Genomic DNA, 20,984 nt, shown 5'->3' on the forward strand with positions numbered 1-20,984 from the left:
GATTTAATTTCTTCATTAATTTAATGCTTTGGTCCAACTACAGTACAATTTCAATATGAAATATTTGAGTTGATTCTCTTTCCAGTTTCATTAACAACATTTAAGTGTGTTCCTTGTCACTGACAATATTTTGAGTGTTTTCGTTACCCCGTACTTGAGGTACTTGAGCAGTTGAGGTTGTTTTCCCGAATCGCTATATTTCTTACTATGAAAAATTTAATCAAGCTGTGACGAGGCGTCCGTCACTTCGATTTCATCTATTACATATATATCACGTAATACGTATTACATGTATTCTCTTTTCTCGACACGTAAAAGTATACATATTCTGATTCTTATTCATACCCTATCCCATCTGCGGTTCAAAATGCCGCCATTTTGTTTTTCCGGTATTACTTCCGTTTCGCGGATGATTTCAACATTTCTTAAATTGGCCAAGCGACATTAGCCAACAAATAATGTAAGAAATACATTTTATAAATCAACAAAACCACAATGGCTTCAAAAGTAGTCAACGGTTTGAAAACTATACGGAATAACTGGAAAAAGACAGTATTCGCTGCTGGGTTATCTCTATGGGGATACAACTGGTATCAAGGCAGATCTGCGTAAGTTTTCATTCGCCGGTTGTCAGTTAATTGTGGTGGTACTAATTACCGAAATGTAACGAATTTGACTTCAATTATTGAATAAACGCATAGGCTAAACGATATTCTCTTTCTTTTTACAGTGATGCCGAATTAAGAAGGCAATATTGTTTAGAAGCAAAGGTACAAGATGAGAAAAGTAGAAAAGCTCAGCCCACAGGGACTTGACACAAAAGGATTTTGACCCCAGTATCCTAGACCTAGACCTAGGACTAGGTACTATATATAAAAATACTGTATATATAGTACCTAGGATACTGGGGTCAAAATCCTTTTGTGTCAAGTCCCTGTGGCTCAGCCCTTGACCTGAAATGAAATTTTGATATTCGGTAGAGCCTCTCCGCGAGTTGTGAATCAAATATTCTGGGCTAGGCTGGGTTTAGTTAGTTAACTAGGCTAATCGTTGGTGGTAAGCTTTTTATAATCGGATGGGCTTATACCAAATGTGGTTTGTGAAAATATCCGATCATGAAACTAAACCACGGACAGGTTACTGACTAGGCTGGGTTGATTTGATGAGAAATACTTTTTTGGTATATCCTCAGCTTACAACTATTTACATTTGCTTTCATATTGTAATATCATTTATTTCAGTCGTACGGTGATGTGGGTTTAGGTCGCAGTCAGAGACCAACAAAAGTTACTGTCTTCCTAAATCCTGCCGCTAAAGATGGGTAATAAATTCTCCCCCTCATTCATGGATTTTCCGCTCTTTTTAGGAGCAATTCACCTCTGCATTGCGTTCTTCATTTTAGAAAAGCAAGGAAGTTGTTTGAGAAAAATGTTTTTCCATTGCTGTCCCTAGCCGGGTATGAAGTTGCAGTCATCAAGGTGAATAATCCAAGAAATTATTTAGTCTGTTATTGAGGTTTTGATCTGATTTCAGGACACAGTTAAGCAGTTCTCAATTAGATTTAACTGAAATTTTCAAATACTACCGATTATTCTAAATGAGTGATCAATTGTGCGGAGCCTTCGGTCATAGATCAATGATTCATTTTGACTAATACGGTTTCTTTAGACTGAATATGAAGGCCAGGCAAAAAAATACATGGAAGCTATCGAAAAGGAAGATTGTGACATAGTGTTAGTAGCTGGCGGTGATGGAACGTTGCAGGAGGTGAATATTGAATCGATATAAACGTCCCGAGACTGACACGTTAGAGACCGACCCCTTTTCCATGCGGGAATATTGAAAAATCACTCATGAAATACTGGAAATTTTGAATTCATGTAACTGTGATAACATTAAACAATGTATAGGAATGTTGCTTTATGTAAATAGAGAATACAATCAATTTAAGATAATCATTATACAGAATGTGAAAACGCAGTCAAATTCAACTCGATTTCCTACAAGATTGTCTAAACAATCATACCGGTATTGATTAAATTGCAGGTAATTACTGGTTTGCTGCGGCGTAAAGATCTCGACGATAAACCTCTTTATAAAACGCTGCCGATCGGTATTTTACCTGTCGGTGAAACGAACAACTTCGCCAGTCTCCTCTTCGGGTACCACAGATCGAAGGAACACGTCAAGTATGTATTTTGACGAGGCGCCAAAACAATGATTAATGAATTGTATGCCAATGGCCAAGTGATGAATCCACAGTCATTTATGCAATGTTAAAATTTTGATTCGAAATTGATTTCATTATCTGCAGGTTTTTAGTTGAAAGTACAATGGCAGTTATCAAAGGCGCTACAAAATTAGTCGATGTTCTTCATGTTCAGGTGAGATTTTTTTTTGGCAAGTTTAACCGAATACGAATCTAATTTTTCTCAACCCATTCAATCATGTTTTTAAGGGGGATGATGAAAAGTCGGTGTACGCATTGAGCGGCCTCGAATGGGGTAAATACAAAGAAACAGAAGAATATTACAAAGGGTAAGAATGAACCGATGAAACATATCGTATAAGTAGTTCTTGCTTTTGGGGTCATTATTGGTTTTCATTTATTATGTACGCATTAGGGGAGGGGTCAGTGCAATTGCGTACTGTAATGCTTAATGTATATGAAAAAATAGCCGATTTTGCATTCAGAGGGGGAGGGGGGTTGAAAAATTCAAATTTCATGCGTTCCAGTTATACTATCTACTCACTTTTAATTCAATATCTTATACAATAGTAAGATTGATGATCTTAGAAACTAATTCTTCTTAAAAACCCTGAAAAATATGGAAATTCCTTTTCCTTGGTAGTATCTGGTTTCTAGGACCAATCAGGAGAAGATGGGCTTACATCAAGCACGCCGTATTCTCACGTGAATGGCCACTAGAAGTCGTCGCTGATGTTACGTACAGTAATCCTTGTTCGGGCTGCAATAAATGCCGACAACCCCCCGAGTGGAAATGGTGGCATATACTTTCCAAGCCAAGATATGAAGGTGAGAAAATTTATAATGAACAAGCTGAACCTGTTGTTATTGGTGTTCACCAAATCATACGTCCCAGTTTTCATGTACTGCAGATTTCTCTAAAGTGGTCAATGAAGACTGTGGAGTGGAATATAGCAGTAAGATCAATGGACTTCAATTTACGGCTAAATCCAGTAATTTCGATCCACAAGTAAGAAGAAAATACATGAAGGCCTATATGCGGGAATTGATTTATGCTGTTATTGTATGATATTACTTCATCATGTTTTCTTCAGAATGTTGCGAAAGCTATTGAAACAGAAGTCCATCCAACTTTATCTCGAACAGCATTCATCCAGCAAGGGTATGTTTCACACAATCTAGCACTGTTGGGTCAGGGATGTTTTCGTCATGCTTTGATATATGGTATTGGGTATGTATATACCCCCCAAACGCTTCTGCAGCCCAAAAGTGAGCCCATCCCGAATCAGGATGGTTGACCTGTGTGGCGATTGATGTTCAGCAGAATCAGCTTGATTTTTGTGATCGGACAGTTGATAGCATCCAACATAACATCAAAACTACAAAAAAAAGTTTGTGTTCACTTTCAGATGGAAGAAAATAGAGAAAAAACCATATGAATCATGTGGTACTGAATCAAAGCAGAGAGTCGGCAAATTATCAATACAACCAGAAGTAAAACAAGTGAGTTATTGGACTGAAGTCATTTTCTTTTTGCTGAAATGTTTATATATATATATATATATATTGATGACTACACCATGTATTATTTAAGAGGTAGTGGTAGTGTGCACTACTCATCAAAATAAACAATTAGAATTGAGGATATTGCCATTCATTTTGTGATTTTCACGACTCTTATTTCTGTTTAATGAATTTTCATGTCCTTTTCATAACAAATTTTCATCAACAGCCAGGATATTAGTGTTCAAGGAATGAAGTGTTATCAAATACTGCCTTGTATTAAAACCCTTTACCAATGAATCATTTTAATCCTTTTTGTAGGAGGCAGAGGAATGGTTTCACATCGATGGAGAACAATTCGAAGCTAAACCGATTCAAATATCCGTACTTAGGGATAAACTGCATTTCTTCTGTCCACCTCAACCAGTGGGTAGCTGATGATGGCTAACATTTAGTTTAAGGATACTATTATAATTGTAATGTCATAAGTGATTTACTGCCAAAAACCAACGCACTGCCTCATTCTTAATGAATATTACTAATAGGGTAGAGCAAAATATTCTGGTACAATGTACAGATGCTGTATTGTTTTTTTTGGGTGGTGCTCGAGAATACTAATGTGTTAATGCATACATATGTATTGTGTATTTCACGTGTGTATTGTTGTAAGTGAATAAATTGCCATTAGGATATAAAAAGTTTCTTTTCAATTTTGTTTTTATCGATCCGGATATTAACAATTCGAAGATTAATCTTTGAAGATGGTCTTTTCCGCTGTTAGATTTTATTATGCGAAACCAATAAAATCGAACCTGATGGCATTGAGACTCGTCACATCCTCGCTTGCCAGGGGTCTGATATCACTCCCGAACTCTCTTCAACCAAGGGTAGTATCAGCAGGGCCTGAGCGTGCATTTTAGCAAGCAGTGTTTATAGTGTGTATTACACTCTTAATTACAGTGTACAGTATACTGGGGAGTGAGCGTAACAGTCTATTGAAATGGACTCGCGTGGGCGCAAAGGCATGGTCAATCAACTACATGTATTCAATGAAACGATACTGACTGCAGATGTATACGTAAAATATATTTTATTAGATTTTCAGAAGCTGAGACATGGAATTGCTTCTCCGTAAATATGCTATCGTCCAGTGATTCCATAAAATATTTTCGGTCAGCACTTTTTACAGGGTTGGTCGGAACCCATGAACAAAGGTAATCTTTGGCCTAAGACTAGAGAAATCTAATCCAGGACTCTATGAGATTGCCATAGGTACTAGTTTAGATACTAAATAAAATAGCCTAATCATATTTATAACATATTATAAGCGAACCACCCATGTACAGTAAGTACCTAGTCGAATGAAATGCTTGCCATTTCGTTTTTCAATTGAGGTTTCTCCATAATTTGCTGAAATTCCTGAAACAAAAACTTTTTCAACGAATTTTAACAAAGCCAACCGTGTCATCGACAAAGGTTTTGCATGTCCTCATTTAGGCCCAATACCAAATGAAACAAATGCCCACATTCACCCGATTTTACATAAATGGCTCAATACCAACTCTACTATCGCTAACAATATCCGTAAACCAACAAAAAGGCTTATTAACAATAAAAAGATATTAAGAAAAAATTGTCAAAATGCAACGTATATATAACGAATTTGGGTTCATTGTTCATTGAGGCACATAAAAGAATAGAAACATTAGATATGTACATGTAAAAACTTCCTCGTATATAAATCATGAAAGACATGCTTAGTCACTGGTATATACATGGTTTTCCAATTTTTGGTGAAAACTAGTGGATTCGTATGGAATCCAAAGATAGGAGGAAAATTTCACTCTTTTTAAATGATTCACCAATCTATCGCTACCATACAGGGCTGGGTACTTCTAAAGTACGAAACTACGAAATTAAGAAATATGCAACAAAATTACGAATTATGAAACGAAATTATGAAATGCAAAACGAAAATCAAGAAATGCTAAAGTACGAAACGAAATGGTCATTTTTTCGCGGGTCCTGCTTAAGTATAAAATGTAATACGAAACGAAAATTTTGTAATTTTTGGCGCTATAGCAACGGATTCGTGGAGCTGGCGTAAACATGCGCACCCGGTTTAGTGTGGCAGGGTTCCGTGCCGCGACTGGGTTTAGCGATGCCATCAGGGAGAATGATCTGCGCATGCTCATATACAACTGGAAGGTAGCGATTAATAAATTACGGGTTAGAGAACGAAGTGTGCCTTAAAATATATCCTGCAGTGTTTTGGCTAAAAAATTGATACCTCGTTTCTCCTCTGCTGAGGAGCTTAAAAGTTGAGGGCGTGTGTTTGAAATGTGACCATTTCGTTTCGTATTTCGGTTCGTATTTTAGCACTACTGGCAAAAAAATTTCCATTTCGTAATTTCGTAGGTTTGTAATTTCGTTTCGTAATTTCGCTCCATATTTCGTAATTTCGTTTCATATTTCGTAGTTTCGTACTTTATCAGGACCCTACAGGGCTCAGTTTTATAGACCAGTAATTCCTTTAACCCGGGGGCTAACTCATTGAAAATGAATTAAGTTAGTCCCTGGATTTAAGGTAATACCAGTGACTGGTTCACAGTGGTCATTGAAAGTCATGAAATGGGAATGGGTCAATTCAAGGCCTTGAAAGTCGTTGAATTGCCTCTAAAGTCATTGATTCATGATCATAAACATCTTTATAACTTGAAAAAAAAAAAATTCATGGTCATGATCATTGATAGCGAATAGATTTTGAAGTTTTTAGTCACAGATAATCTATAGCTTCGGCATTATACATTATCAGATCTGATCATTGTATTGTTAGGTCTAGTTCACACTTGTCTTAATTTATCTCAACTACAATGAAGACAATGATTCTGTCTGGTTAATGCAAAAATAATGGTAACACACTGTCTAATTTATATTCCAATTGAATGTAATTTGCTATAGGCAAAACGTTAAGCATGATCCTTCATGATCCATGAGTGGGCTGCTTGTGTTCTCAATGACTTTTTCATTTGAAATTAGCAGTTGTACTAGTTTAATTATTGCTGAGATAAATTTTCAAATGGCTTTTACTAGATCAGTCATTAGTTATCATCTGAAGGTCAAAGTTGCAAGTTCACCGTTACAGCTTTTAAAATCAACTGATCATAAGAATGCCTGGAAGATGTAGATTTCAGGATTCTTGGCCAATGGATTGATAAATGTGAAGATGTAAGGGAAGCCAGGCGTAAAATATGACATCGAAGTTTCAGTATTAGTAACATGGGAGAAGCTAACATTTCTACCAAATATATTTCAAAGTATTTTGATCTAATACATTTAATAGTCAAAGTCAGCTAGTTGTGATCTATTATTGTCAATTTGATCAACGAATCGGGTCATTGAATTGGGGGCAAAAAGGTGCTTGAAAGTCATGGAATGAGACTAGTCATGGAGACTATGAACCCTGTGGCAGTCAATAAAACCGGCCCCTGCACATTATCAAAAACTACGGCACTAAATCATTTTTAAAAAATCAAGGGTCCGACACAGCGGTTTGAACGTTTGTAAATCGGACCACATTTCTAACCATCGAGACTTCGGTAGTCCGTGATACGATATAATATCTTTGAATTCGCAACTATTCGGCAAAGTCGACTGAATATCGGCTTCTATGAGGTGATTGTCGAGATGAACGACGTCGGCAGCGCGTCCGAGAATCCCCGTCACGTAAACATCCTCCATCCGAAACATCGGGAATCGTTTGTGGAATGAATATAAGCGTCTGGTTAACGAATTCGTCCAGGAGTAGCCGCCGCCGATGCAATAATTCGGATAGAAGGTCTCCGGCCATTCATCGTACGACACGTAAAATTTACTATTCCTATACCGTTTCGGGATACTGAGATACTGTACCCGACACAGGAAGAACTGTCGATGCAGCTTGTAAGTTTCTTCCAACGAATTCGCCAAGTTCGGTATATGAACGTATACGTCGTCGTCGACCTTCATCGCATATTTCGCGTCTGGGCAATACTCGTTCAACCAACGCAACATCAACACGCTTTTCATCGTTAAATTCCAGTATGTATCGCGAAAGTCTGCCTGTACGATATCGCCGTACGTTTCCGCTTCATTCGCCAATCCGTTCGGCGAAGTACCATTACCGGGTTTACCCATGAAAAACACAACTTTGTACTTGTCGTTTTTCCACTGGGCCCACGATCCCCTGATTAGCTGCCGTTGTTCATACCTTTTCACGGCACTGATTACGATAACGACTATTTCTACAAAACTGTTCGAACAAACGCCGATATTAGGCATAGAAAATTCAAAGCCATCAACCGATTTCGGATAGGGAGACTCGAGGCTTCTACGCGTAGGAGTTGGTCCATGGTTAAATGGTATCATAAGAATCAACAATAAGGAGAGTCCGCATGCGGTTACAACACAAATGCAACGAATTCTCGCGGGAGTGACCTAAAAATAGAGGAGATGGTAAATATCAAAAATATAAAGTCTTTGCTTCAAGCACAGGGGCTCGTCACATTAAAATCGAAGCTACCACTGTCCTATGAATCACCTGTCGACTAGGCCTAGGCCTACCTGATCTCAGTCAATTAGGCTAAACAAAAATGATACCTTGTTTCTCCGCAGCGGCCAGGTCATTTTTGTAAAATATGATAAAATTTATAAACAGTTCATTTCTATAGCGGCCGGGTCTGTTATGGTGAAATTGATCACGATTTTAAAAAAAGTAATGTATAGGGTAGATAGGCGGCCGGCCGGGTCAACATTTAAGCTCAGCAGAGCGGAGAAACAAGGTATCAATTTTTTTTGGCCTTAATCAAATTAGTATTACCGGTAACTTTTTCATTGATTGATCGAAAATGGCACCAAATACCACATTCCCAGGAAAACACAAGACGTTTTGTGCGTGTGTGTGTGTGTGTGTGTGTGTGCGTGATAGGTTTAATGCAGGACTTTATTTCACACATCCACTTACCGGTATTCGTATTTACATGCCAAACATTTACATGCCAAACAATGTTCACACACTATTAGATAGCATATATACCAACCTCATATTTCATATATACACGAAATATATTATGAATTATATATTTATATCACAGACACCACTCACAGAGGCTTTTCTCCACAGAGGCTTTCACATAATGCTGGGGGTCCCGAATCAAAGCCTAGGTATCACCCTAATAGTCCCCTTTTGTTGTAGTATGGTACCTAGAATACTGTTTTCGATCTTTAGGACCCTCCGCATTTTGTTACATGCCCCTATGCCCAGATTTGACAAATTTCAGCCCCCCTACAAAATAAATCAAGTATACATGTAAACATATACCGATACCTTGGTGTGCATGTCTAATGCCCTCTTGGTTATCTCATGAACCTGTCATACCCAGCAATAATAGTTCACTTATCACAGCAGAGACCATTTGCCTATTGCCAATCTTATCTTATCTTCACAATTGATTTATCATGATAGGTGTAGCAAATTCCTAATGTATTAGCCTAGATTAGTCTATTCCTACGTGTCCAGTTAGTAGAATTGTGAAAAATGTAGCATTTTATCATCATTCTTTGACACACTTTGTTTACACCACTGAAAAAAACACTGGTGGCATGTTATTCCTGGTTTATTCCTACTGTGAGACAATTGACAAACGATTGAAAATTTCCAAGACCAACGTTTATTACAAACTGATGTGATGATGATGATGGTGGATACAGAAATATGAAAATATTAAAAAATGAATCATACATACAGTGGCGCCTCCTGGATAGTGCTGACGAGATTTCTTATAAAAAACGATCTAATTACATCAGTATCAAAAGGTTAAATAGTACAATCGTACAACTTACAGAACGTTTCCAGCTGCGTGTAATCATCTTCTCAGATAGAGAATTTAGGAGTGATAAGCGAGATTCACATTATAAATCACTAACAAAAAAATGACGATGGCGCGTAGTCGTAGCTACGCTACGCATTCTACGGGAAAAACTCAGGCAAAAAGCTGTGCGTGGATCAAACCAAGGAAAAATACTGAAATAGGACCGCTCCGGCGGGCCGGTAAAAAGTAAAAATCCTGTGAAACTGTAGCCTTTTGTATCTCCTTTGTTTAAGAAAAAAAGCATTGATGGCATTTGATTTACCAACACTTGTGGCAGTTTTATGTGGACTTTCTTCCAGTGGCGTCTTTTAATCCGATGGCATTTTCACAGTACACATTCCACGTCTTAAATTCGCTGCAGCAGACGGCAATAATATGGTGCGGGTTAATTCTTACCATCGGATTTTACGCACAAACTTCTAATTCTAATCGCGTAACGCCTACATGGCTTAGATCGGTGTCATTAAATTTGCCTAAAATAGCTATGTCCACCCTGATTTTCACAATATTTGTTCAGGTGTTGGTTGGTAACCAGTATCAGTACCGCCAGTGTATGCCGTAGAATATATTGTAATCTGGATGCCATTATTGGGCATGTGCCCTTTCAATAGTTTACCTTCTCCATTATTGGCACATAGCCTCTGGATTACCAGTTAGCGTATATATCATCCCCTTGTCCAATCGACTGTATAGTTTATACGTCCATGTACTGATGTAGCATACTACGATCTTATTTCAGAGACGCCCTTGATCGAACTGCACAAATTATAGAGAGAGCAGCTGCTGCTGAGCTGTATAGATGCCGCATTTACAGATGGACTGCCTCGAGCACAGCGGGTTCACAACATTCGGCCTACAGTGTGCGTGTACTGGATTTTCGATTTTGGATAAAATGTGAACGTCGTTTGGTTATTGCTCCATCGGTCGATTACATTGCTATTTTTACTCAACTGCTTAACATCTATTCATGTAAAAATAAGTAGTAGTTACATACACTATTTCTACGACAACTCAGTGATATTCATAGAAAATTCGACGATTGGCAGATTGACGAAGTTAGTTTGACGAAACAACGGAAGTGACGAGGAGTTACGACAGCATCATGTCGAGAACGACATGTGTTGGTTCTCTTATATGATTCGTTGATGTCTCTCTTATATGATTGGTTGCTGTTTCGCGCCATGTGTACTATACTGTAACCCTATACTGTAGTAATAAAGTTAGATGCTGTTTAGATTCACAAAATACAACACGCTCTTCGACTTTACTCCTTCGGATCTGGTCAACTCTCTGTGGTGATAGTCACTCCACCACATTTGGTGCCGTGACCAGGATTATGTCGACGACATCGAAAAATGCGAATGACAAAACTGAGCGTCAAAACGAAATGGACCAAACGAAGCGTCCTACAGCATCTCGGTTGGCCCACCGAGGGCAGTTATCTAAATACCTCAATCGTGCAGAAGAGGTCTACCAGAGCCTAAAATCCGGATCAACAGAAGTAGGCCTAGCCGAAGTTCAAGATCTGGTAGCAATCATATCATCAGCGGTCGCAAAGCTAAACCTCATCCAAGAACTAGATCAAACAATTCTCTCGTTGACGCCTGATGAAAATCTACAATCATCTATCGCAGAAGCAGATGATTTCGCATTCGAACGGATTATCGAAATACAAAAGTATAGATTCTTTATTGAAACGTTCAATAACGACACGAAACCGACGACAACGACAACCCATCAACCGATTAACAACAAATCAAGGCAAGTCAATCTACCTAAGTTACATTTACCGACATTCAGCGGGGATTTACTACAATGGATCGGCTTTATAGATGCATTCGAATCAGCTATCCACAACGATACCGGATTAGACGACATCCAAAAATTCCAGTATCTTCGTGCGCAACTCAGCGGAGAAGCGGCCCGATGCGTCGAGGGCTTATCACTGACCAATAACAACTACGTCGAAGCCATTGAACTCTTGAAAAACAGGTACGGACAAACTCATAAATTGATCAACGTTTATATGAAGGCATTGTGGGAATTGCCAAAACCACGCGAAAATGTACAACAGATGAAAAAGTTCTACGATGAACTGGAAGGCTATATCAGGGGTCTAAAATCTCTCGGTAAGACCGAGGAAAGCTATGGGGATCTCCTGATTCCAGTCATATTCGAGAAACTCCCATCGGGAATTAAAACTCAGATCACACGCGACCATGGTGATTCAGCATGGAATTTAACTGAATTGAAGAAAGCGTTACAGAAAGAGATTCAAGCGGGTCTGGCAGGACAAGCCATTCAAAGTGTGCTCATCAGCGATTCAGAAGACGAAACCACAGACACGTCGTTATTAATTCATCACAGAAAACGAAATCAAACAAGCCGTCTAGACCGTAATTATAAAATTCAATGTAACTACTGCAAGAAAGACCACAAATCAAGGGATTGTCTGATCTATAACACTCTGGAAAAACGGATGGATATAGTGAAAAGAGAAAATCTCTGCCGAAATTGTTTGAGAAAAAATCACAAAGCCAGAGATTGCAGGTCACGCTATAGCTGTTCCGTATGTTCAGATAAACACCATACATCTCTATGCGGCAAAAAACCACAATCAGCTGGTCATAACGATCAGAACCCGCGATGCGATGACAGGCAAATGTACATCAGCGTGCTAAATTCACAAGACTCAATCACCGTATCGACGCCAGTCGTCTTAAAGACAGCTGTTGCTGAAATTACTGATGAAAAACAGCAAAACTCCGAGACCGTCAGCATATTGTTTGATGAAGGCTCGACCCGAACATGGATCACGGAGGAAACAGCCGTGAAATTAAACTTGAAACCGGAGTCGAGCGAAATACTGAATCTTTCGATCTTCGGAGATACTAAATCTAAACAAAGGAAATACGACCGGGTCAAGTTAGCCATTAAAACCGAAACTGGAGACGTGCCGATAAGCGCACTCGTAAAATCGAACATTACGACACCTATGAGTAGTCACATCAAAGATACACGTAATTTGCATTATCTATCGGGTCTGAAACTGGCGCACCCTGTAAGCGGGAATCTTCTTTCGGGTCCGCTAAAAAATTCGAGTCACGATCGTCGTGACTACGCGAACTTTATCCTCACCGATGATACTCATGAACGAGACCAACTCGAAAACTTTTGGAGAGTCGAAACACTCGGGATAAAACACCCGATAAACGAAGAACTTACGTTTGAAAATTACGCGACGGATTGTATCGAAATGGCGGGAAACCAATACGTTGCGCAGCTACCATGGAGGCCGGAACACCCTCCATTACCGACCAATAGACTGAACACAGCCAACCGAACGCGAGCGATGGTCAGGAAACTAAATAACGATACCCGAAAAATCTATGATCGAATTATCGAAGATCAAATAGCGCGTGGATTCATCGAGTCGATCCACGAGGAAAACGAATCCGAAGGGCATTATATACCGCACCACTCGGTGAAGAAAGACTCAGCTACAACACCAATTCGCGTCGTCTACGATTGTAGCTTCCGTACGCGTCAGTCTCCGAGTTTAAATGACTGCCTGGAAAAAGGACCGCTACTGCTTAACGATCTTGGTTCGATCTTGATGAACTTTCGTACATGCGACGTTGGACTTAGTAGCGACATCGAAAAGGCCTTCCTTCAAGTGGGCCTAGCCGAGCCAGACCGGAAATTCACGAAATTTTTCTGGCTAAGCGATCCAAACGACCCCGAAAGCAAATTCATTACGTATCAATTTAAATCTGTATTATTCGGAGCAGCGTGCTCGCCGTTTATTCTCAATGCCGTCATAAAATCACATTTGGACAAAGATAAGAGCACGGTAGCTAACGATATGAAATCGAGCATATACGTAGACAACGTCGTTACGTCGGTGAAAGACGAATCGACAGCAATCGATTATTACCATAACGCGAATCGGATGATGTCCGACGCAGGATTTAAACTATGTGAGTGGACTAGTAACAACGAAAACCTCAGACATATTGCGAGTAAAGACAACTTATTGAACGGACATGACGTTGTCAACAACCTAGAACTCCTGTGGGATGTCAATCAGGACAGGCTTAAATACAAGCAAGCGATCGAGCATAGCGAACCAGAAATTATTACGAAGCGCGAAATCGTCAGGAGCGTGGCGAGTCTCTATGATCCGTTAGGACTGTTATCGCCGGTTCACATCAAATCAAAAATATTCATCCAAGAATTATGGAAAGCGAATGTCTCGTGGGATGAATTATTACCAGACGAGGTGAGCAATAACTGGAAAACTTTGTACCGCGATCTACAAAATGCGAGAAAAATAACGATTAACCGAAAGTATTTTTCTGCGCCGTCGGAGGATACCGATACTGAGTTACATTGCTTTGTGGACGCGAGTTCACGTGGCTACGGAGCCACCGTTTATCTACGTCAAGGGAAAAACACCGCGCTTGTCATAGCGAAAAACAGAGTTGCACCCGTTAAACAGCTCTCGTTACCGCGCCTCGAGCTAATGGCCGCCGTCGTCGGCGCCCGTTTGATCAAATATTCTTTCGATGCGCTTAATCCATGCTACAATTTCAGCAAAGCGATTATCTGGTCCGATAGCGAGATAGTCCTAAGTTGGACTAGGAGTGAAAATCGACTTCCGTGTTTCGTTCAAAATCGGGTGCACGAGATAAACTCCTTGAAGCTAAACAATCTCGATGTGGAATTGAATTACGTACCGACTCAAGATAATCCAGCGGATCTACTAACACGCGGTATAACCACTCATCAACTGGCCAATTCAACACTATGGTGGCACGGGCCCGACTGGTTGAAAGTCGGCGATTGGCCAGTCTCGCGATTTCAAGCCGATAACAAAATTAAAACTGATGAATCTGTCGACGAGACTACCATGTCGATACAACACGAAAAGTTAGAAAAAGCGGGTATCTTAAAGATCATTGATCCGGAAAAATATGGATCGTTGACCGAACTCGTGCGTGTTACCGCTTATTTCCTCAGATATTTACATAATCTGAGGAATCCAGCCGATCGGGTTAGCGGGGAACTCACCGCCGATGAGATAAAAACAGCAGAAAACAAATGGGTCATGGACTTACAGAAAACATACTTTAAATCTGAATTGAATCAATTGACAGACCAGAAACTCAAACGCGGTAACCTAATCAAACAACTGAAAATCTTTATCGATGACAGGGGACTTATTCGATGCGGCAGTCGTGTGCAAAATTCGTCTTTACCCTACGATGCCAAATTTCCCATTCTTTTACCAGATCACCATATTACGCGTTTGATCGTGTTGTTTCACCACAGGAGGTGTAAACATTTAAGAATCGGCGGGACTGTTACTGCTATCAGGCAAAGATACTGGATACCGAAAATTAGACAAGTCGTAAAATCAGTTCTCAGGAAATGTGTTACGTGCGCTATAGTACGAGGCTCCGCCTACTGTAGACCTATACCACCACCACTTCCAGTTTCGCGCGTTACGGATGCTCCGCCCTTTACCGGAGTAGATTATTCCGGCGAAATTTGGGTCAGAGGCACGTCTGACAAGCGCCATAAACGTTACATCTGTCTGTTTACATGCGCCACCACGCGAGCAGTCCATCTCGAATCAGTCATTAATATGACACCTGCCGCGTTTATTCGAGCATTCCGGAGATTCGTTTCGCGTAGATCGTTACCGCATGAACTGATCAGTGACAACGGGTCATACTTTCTAAAATCTTGCGTAGAGATAGAAGAAATCGTCAATTCGCCGATCGTCGCGAGATATATGGCGAACAATCGAATCAGATGGACATTCATTCCCAAACGAGCCCCTTGGTTCGGGGGATTCTGGGAAAGGATGATAGGCGTAACGAAAGAATGCCTCAGAAAGATTCTCGGTAGAAGCATCGTCACGGACGATGAATTACGAACTCTCTTGTGTGAAATTGAGGCTACGATCAACGATCGACCTCTCACGTATGTGTATAGTACGGAAGACGAGCCTCTTCCGTTATCTCCGTCACAACTGTTATGCGGTCGCCAATTAACTCTGTTGCCGTATGAGGACATTGATCTAAATGATCAGGACTTTAACGTTTCGTATACCGATATTCAACGCCGTAATCAAACGTTGCAAGAACTTTTGAGTTCATTCAAACGACGTTGGAGCCGTGAATACTTGATAGCGCTCAGAGAACGTGCGAAACTCAACGGGAAACTCGAAAACAAAATAAAAACTGGCGACATTGTTTTAGTGCACGAGGACAACAAGAAGCGAATACACTGGCGTATGGCACTCGTCGAGAAATTAAACGTTAGCGCCGATGGACTTGTGCGATCAGCGGATATTCGAACAAGTACCGGCCGTACGAACCGACCCGTATCGAAATTATATCCGCTGGAAATTAACGCGAAATCTGTCGATGATTCATCGGATACCGGTACGAATACCGATACAAATCAACCGAAAACGCGTGCGACCAGGCTGGCCGCAGCCAACGCTCAGCGAAAGATTAGAAATTGGACGAAATTATTGAAAGACTGAACTGTGTCTGGATTATATGTATGAAACCGATGCGTAGGCTATCATTGCCTTTTTACTCGACTGTGTTTACATCACGTGATTCTGCATGCGTGTTTACGTTAAATTCTTCGTCGGCCGCGAGGTCAAACACGTTATCGTTTTTACGCGTTTTCTGAACTTTAATCGTTTCCGATCTTAAACAAATAACGCGTTCGCTTCGAAACTTTTCTTTACCGGAAAGGACTTGAAATATCGTTTAATCACTCTTGGTGTTGGGAATTACTTATTATTACTATAAAGCGGATTAATGAATTTAAATGTTATTCGATACGATGTTAACTTGCTTTCTATAGATATAATATTCTTTATGTACTCATTTATTCAACACAACGCAATGTCCCTATTTCTAGCCCTTATGGCGATTCAATTTCATACGTGAAACTATTACTTAGTATAGTGATTATTAATATCTTTCAATTTAATGCGATACATGTTATCTTAGAGTAAACTTTCAAATTCGGCGCTTACCGCCGCCCCCGGAGTGTCGAGAACGACATGTGTTGGTTCTCTTATATGATTCGTTGATGTCTCTCTTATATGATTGGTTGCTGTTTCGCGCCATGTGTACTATACTGTAACCCTATACTGTAGTAATAAAGTTAGATGCTGTTTAGATTCACAAAATACAACACGCTCTTCGACTTTACTCCTTCGGATCTGGTCAACTCTCTGTGGTGATAGTCACTCCACCACACATCAATAGACCTAAACCATACGAAGGCCCATAGGCATCGCTTTCCACAGTGGACGCGCGAAGGCAACTGTAGACCTACACCGGGACCCTTCCCATCTGGAATCGACGTATAAGGTATTGTGATTACTTTTTAAAGTGACCGGTTTTCGGGTAGCCTGGCCGTCTCTAAACAGGCTAAAAGAAAAGGACTGATTTAGATCGACTTTTTGTGATTTCAGGTCCACTCTTTTAAATGAATTAGAAGCTTGCCAGTGAGTTGGATTAATAAGTGGCTATTTCCATTGATAAAAGACAAATTGGAATGATTTTGATATCTCAGAGAAAAATGATTTCGATTAAGGTTACAAGTTTGGTTGACCAACAATTTTCTTGGGGAGGACCCCTAAACCCCACGCTAGTTTGTCCCACTTTTGATGGCGCTCGCTTTTACCGCCAAATAAATCCCGCCTTATCTAAATTCGCACCCACCCAAAAAGAGGCTGTGTAATACGGGGCTGGTCGTTTCGAGATGCATGTTAATATTTCTTTTTTTTCAGAAATTCCAGAAAATATGTTCCCAGAACGCTTAACGCATTCGCTCGATTTGGTTTGTATAGGACGGGACTCGCAGAAACGGAACTTGTATATACAACTTTATCAAATTTCCTTTCATCAATAATCAGTGTCCATGCAGCGTGAACTTAAAGACGACGCCATACAGGTGACAGAAAGGTCGTATAGATCTAATTAAAATTGTCTTCTTTATTTATTTGAACCTTATGCCGTAGTCAAGGTGTTGTTTATGGATTTCTCTGTTCACGGTTCAAAAACTGATCTCATGAATTCCATTGTCCACTCTCTCTGCATGAGGTTTGCTTATAACTAAACTAAACCCCTGAACATCGTCATTGTTTTATTTGAACTTGGACCAAGTTTTTAGCCAAATTCTTGAACCTTATGAAGCATGAGATCAATCCGAAGTAAACATTTTTAAAATGACCGTTGCAATGAAAGGTTTACTGACACTTTGTCTGGTAAGTTTTTTTTATATGAGAAATCATGGACGTATAAACTAGTCTAGTTTATACGTCCATGGGGAAATCAATATTTCTTGTCCGGCAAGTGAAATCAATGTGTCTAAATATTAGTTAGTGACCTAATCGTTGGTGTGAAATAGGGTTGATAGAATATCATAAAAATATTCGATCGTGAAACTAAACCACAGACTGACGCAAATATATGTACAGTATGTGCTTAAACGTGCTCATTTCAGGTGGTATTATCAGTTGCGCTTGTATGCGGAGGAAGACCAGCAGCTGGTAGGAAAAACAAACCTCACAAGTTCATATACGGATTTATCAAAAGGTATAACAATCATTTTTTACATTATGAGAAATCAATATCGATTAGGTTTACGTGTCATCCAAAATTCCGCCGCGATCACGCGGAGAAAATTTGACTCGAGTCAAATTGGCACGGATCGGGCTCGCGTTCGGTCCCGGTTCGACGGTTTTGGTCGGGCCAAATCTGGCTAGGGCCAAACAGGAACATTTGGCAACCGTGTGAACAGTTGTTCCGGGCCAAAACGCTCGTGTGATCGCGGATAAAATAACCTTATTTGTTTCTTTCAGGCGATGTGGGGCTAAACCTCCGAAGAACGAACAAGCAACTAACTGCGCAGAACCAGAGACTGATAGATTTTTCCTCAACGTGGACACCGATGTCTGCGAAGCTCAGAAATCATGTGGAAAGAATCTGAAACGGGGTTTCGATGATTTGAAAAGTTGCACTAGGTTTTGCATCGAGTAAGTTGAGTTTGATCGATTATCGGTATTATTTTTCTATCCTCTTGTTCTATAAGTCTTTATTCCTAAAAACTGAATGTTGAGAATTAATTTTCGCTGAACGACATGTCTTATTCTGTGTACATTATATATTGTAGATTACCGGAAAAGTTGAAAAAATGTAAAATTGCCCGTGACGCAGAAGCTGGCAAGGATGGCACGACCGGCATGCAACCTGATCAATCATGTTAGTGTGTCTTATGATTATTTTTTTCAAATGCACATCCTAGAACTACACCTGAATATCACTTTCGGTATGGTACTCCAGGTCAGGACCGATCACATGGTTCCCACAGAACAGGGAAATTGGGAAAAACTTGGGAATTTTGAAATAATAATTCCGAGTTTGGAAATATTTGGGAATTTGAAAAATATTCCTCAAATCAGAGAAATATTTGGGAAATTCATTACATTTCACATATTGCATTTGCCAAGGGCAACTTTCTTCAGCAATTTCCCTTGAAAATCATATTTATCAACCAGTCACCGCTGAAATGTTGACTGTAGCATGACAATATGTGTTGATTTCCATTTGGGAAAATCACCCACGAAATACTTGGGAAAAACTTCGGAATTTTGAATTCACATTACTGTGGCAACCATGCGATCAATTTCAAAAGAGTGACACAAAGTTTTGGCGTAATTGCTATCGGTTACTTCGTGTTTTCAATGAGGACACCAATTCAGCCATAACCGATTTAAGCTTAGACTTTTTCGCGAGTTTGAACCAGCAGGTGCAGAAGACCTTATTCACCGGACGTCACTGCGCGTCAGTCGGCAAGCGCAACCTGGCGGTGACTGAAGTAAGACGTCACGGTTGGCTGCCATTGACGGACAATGCACGACGCGTGTGACATTTGTGAATAAGATTGATATTAAGATACTTAACTTGATTAGTTAGTACTTAATTAGACTATAGTAACCGCAGTTGATAATATTAACGATTTTAATTACAGGCGAAGAATTGAAAAAGGAAATGAAAGAGCACGTAAAACAAATCGGTGCGAAGGTGATGAAACGAATTAAAGGTGGCAAAGGTTCTAAGTTAGGTGGCAAAGGCTCAAAGTTTATTAAACGAGCGAAAGCTGCACTTAAAAAGAGAGGTCCAGGTGCTGCTGATGCTACTGCTGCTACTGCTGCCGGGAAGAAGGGAAAGGGATCTAGATTTTCAAAAAGAAGGGGCTAAACACATGTTTATACGTAATCAATGTAGCGACGTAGTTTAACAATTCGGTAAGGAAACTGGATTGAGTTCGGGGATATATCGTCTATTATTATATTTATATTATATATGCATTTATCATAACTGAATGACCAAAGTAGGATTTTGATCTCTTTTCAGCCGTGGATATGCACGCGGCCTTAGACTGGAAACTAACGGGAATCAATTAGAAAATAAGTTTGGTGTTAGCTTTATCCGTTATTTAACCGAATAAATATGAATGATATATCCATAAATGGTTTGGCTTTTAGTTTTTTCGTGGAGTCGTGGGTACGCTCGAGAGCCTTGAACCCGATAGCTGGGGTCTAAATTCGGGGGTTCGATGCAATTTCTTTAGATTAGAGTCGGCCACAAGGCTGTCGCGGCCGTGCCGCTTGATAAGGACATCAAGGCAGCAGACCAGGCGGACAGAGGCATGGGTGTTGGGTCGTGGAACATAATTTAGCGCCGTTGGGTTTCAAAAAAAGAAAAAAGACATTTCACGAGAGTTGCCACGTACGGCTTATCCAGTTCCGGTCCCTCGTTAACCATTCTGGCCGCAATTATGCTTTTGGAACGCGGGTTTCCTCGACGGCACATGCAGGCCCGGCAAAAGCCTCGAAGACTGAGCACGGGAAAAGCATCCCTCATAGGAAATGTGGAATGTTAGCCCAATTAATTAGATGACTATCAGACATTTTGCTAGAAATAAGTGAATCAATCAATCATAATAATAAAATATGTTCATGTAAAATATATTCTCATGTTCGAGAAGTTGAATTGGTCAGTGATGGTAAACTCAAATTTGCAATGGTGAATCATTTTAGTCTGACACTATAAAACGCGCCGATGCGAGTTGAAGTAAAAATAATGAATATTTTTTTGTTATTCCGGAGTCCGCAATGGTGAATCATTTTAGTCTGACGCTATAAAACGCGCCGATGCGAGTTGAAGTAAAAATAATGAATATTTTTTTTGTTAATCCGGAGTCCGTGTTTTATATATTCAAGGCCGGTTACGTGTTTTATTATTCTGACTGTCACGACC

The 20,984-nt window shown here is 40.0% G+C and overlaps 3 protein-coding genes across 3 annotated transcripts; 2 read left to right on the plus strand and 1 right to left on the minus strand.

The window, feature by feature from the left end:
- The first annotated feature begins 441 nt into the window (after positions 1 to 441).
- LOC141905780 (acylglycerol kinase, mitochondrial-like) lies at positions 442 to 4,395 on the plus strand. The gene is made up of 13 exons (XM_074794808.1): positions 442 to 608; positions 731 to 770; positions 1,242 to 1,321; positions 1,403 to 1,478; positions 1,669 to 1,767; positions 2,047 to 2,189; positions 2,315 to 2,384; positions 2,459 to 2,538; positions 2,853 to 3,037; positions 3,121 to 3,218; positions 3,304 to 3,371; positions 3,619 to 3,712; positions 4,034 to 4,395. Exons 1-13 carry the CDS (start codon positions 496 to 498, stop codon positions 4,148 to 4,150), a joined length of 1,263 nt encoding a protein of 420 aa, XP_074650909.1. The 5' UTR covers positions 442 to 495; the 3' UTR covers positions 4,151 to 4,395.
- Positions 4,396 to 4,832: 437 nt separating this feature from the next.
- LOC141905303 (beta-1,3-galactosyltransferase 5-like) lies at positions 4,833 to 9,718 on the minus strand. Its single transcript, XM_074794139.1, has 2 exons — positions 9,593 to 9,718; positions 4,833 to 8,188 (listed from the first exon to the last, which is right to left on the minus strand). The coding sequence occupies exons 1-2, from the start codon at positions 9,617 to 9,619 to the stop codon at positions 7,226 to 7,228; spliced, it is 990 nt and encodes a 329-aa protein (XP_074650240.1). The 5' UTR covers positions 9,620 to 9,718; the 3' UTR covers positions 4,833 to 7,225.
- Positions 9,719 to 12,852: 3,134 nt separating this feature from the next.
- Positions 12,853 to 16,180, plus strand: LOC141905502 (uncharacterized). The gene has a single exon (XM_074794373.1). The coding sequence runs from the start codon at positions 12,878 to 12,880 to the stop codon at positions 16,178 to 16,180; it is 3,303 nt and encodes a 1,100-aa protein (XP_074650474.1). The 5' UTR covers positions 12,853 to 12,877.
- The last annotated feature ends 4,804 nt before the right edge of the window (positions 16,181 to 20,984 follow it).

Source organism: Tubulanus polymorphus, chromosome 5, assembly GCF_964204645.1.
Source record: "Tubulanus polymorphus chromosome 5, tnTubPoly1.2, whole genome shotgun sequence".
Classification (NCBI taxonomy): domain Eukaryota; kingdom Metazoa; phylum Nemertea; class Palaeonemertea; order Tubulaniformes; family Tubulanidae; genus Tubulanus; species Tubulanus polymorphus.

Excerpts from the sequence above, each read along its gene's own strand:
- LOC141905303 (XM_074794139.1), bottom strand. The coding sequence starts at position 9,619 with ATGATTACACGCAGCTGGAAACGTTCT. Across the intron at positions 8,189-9,592 it reads CACGCAGCTGGAAACGTTCT|GTCACTCCCGCGAGAATTCG; the intron begins GTAAGTTGTACG and ends CTCTATTTTTAG.
- LOC141905502 (XM_074794373.1), top strand. The coding sequence starts at position 12,878 with ATGGCGGGAAACCAATACGTTGCGCAGCTACCATGGAGGCCGGAACAC.
- LOC141905780 (XM_074794808.1), top strand. The coding sequence starts at position 496 with ATGGCTTCAAAAGTAGTCAACGGTTTGAAAACTATACGGAATAACTGG. Across the intron at positions 3,219-3,303 it reads CCAGTAATTTCGATCCACAA|AATGTTGCGAAAGCTATTGA; the intron begins GTAAGAAGAAAA and ends TGTTTTCTTCAG. Across the intron at positions 3,372-3,618 it reads ACAGCATTCATCCAGCAAGG|ATGGAAGAAAATAGAGAAAA; the intron begins GTATGTTTCACA and ends GTTCACTTTCAG.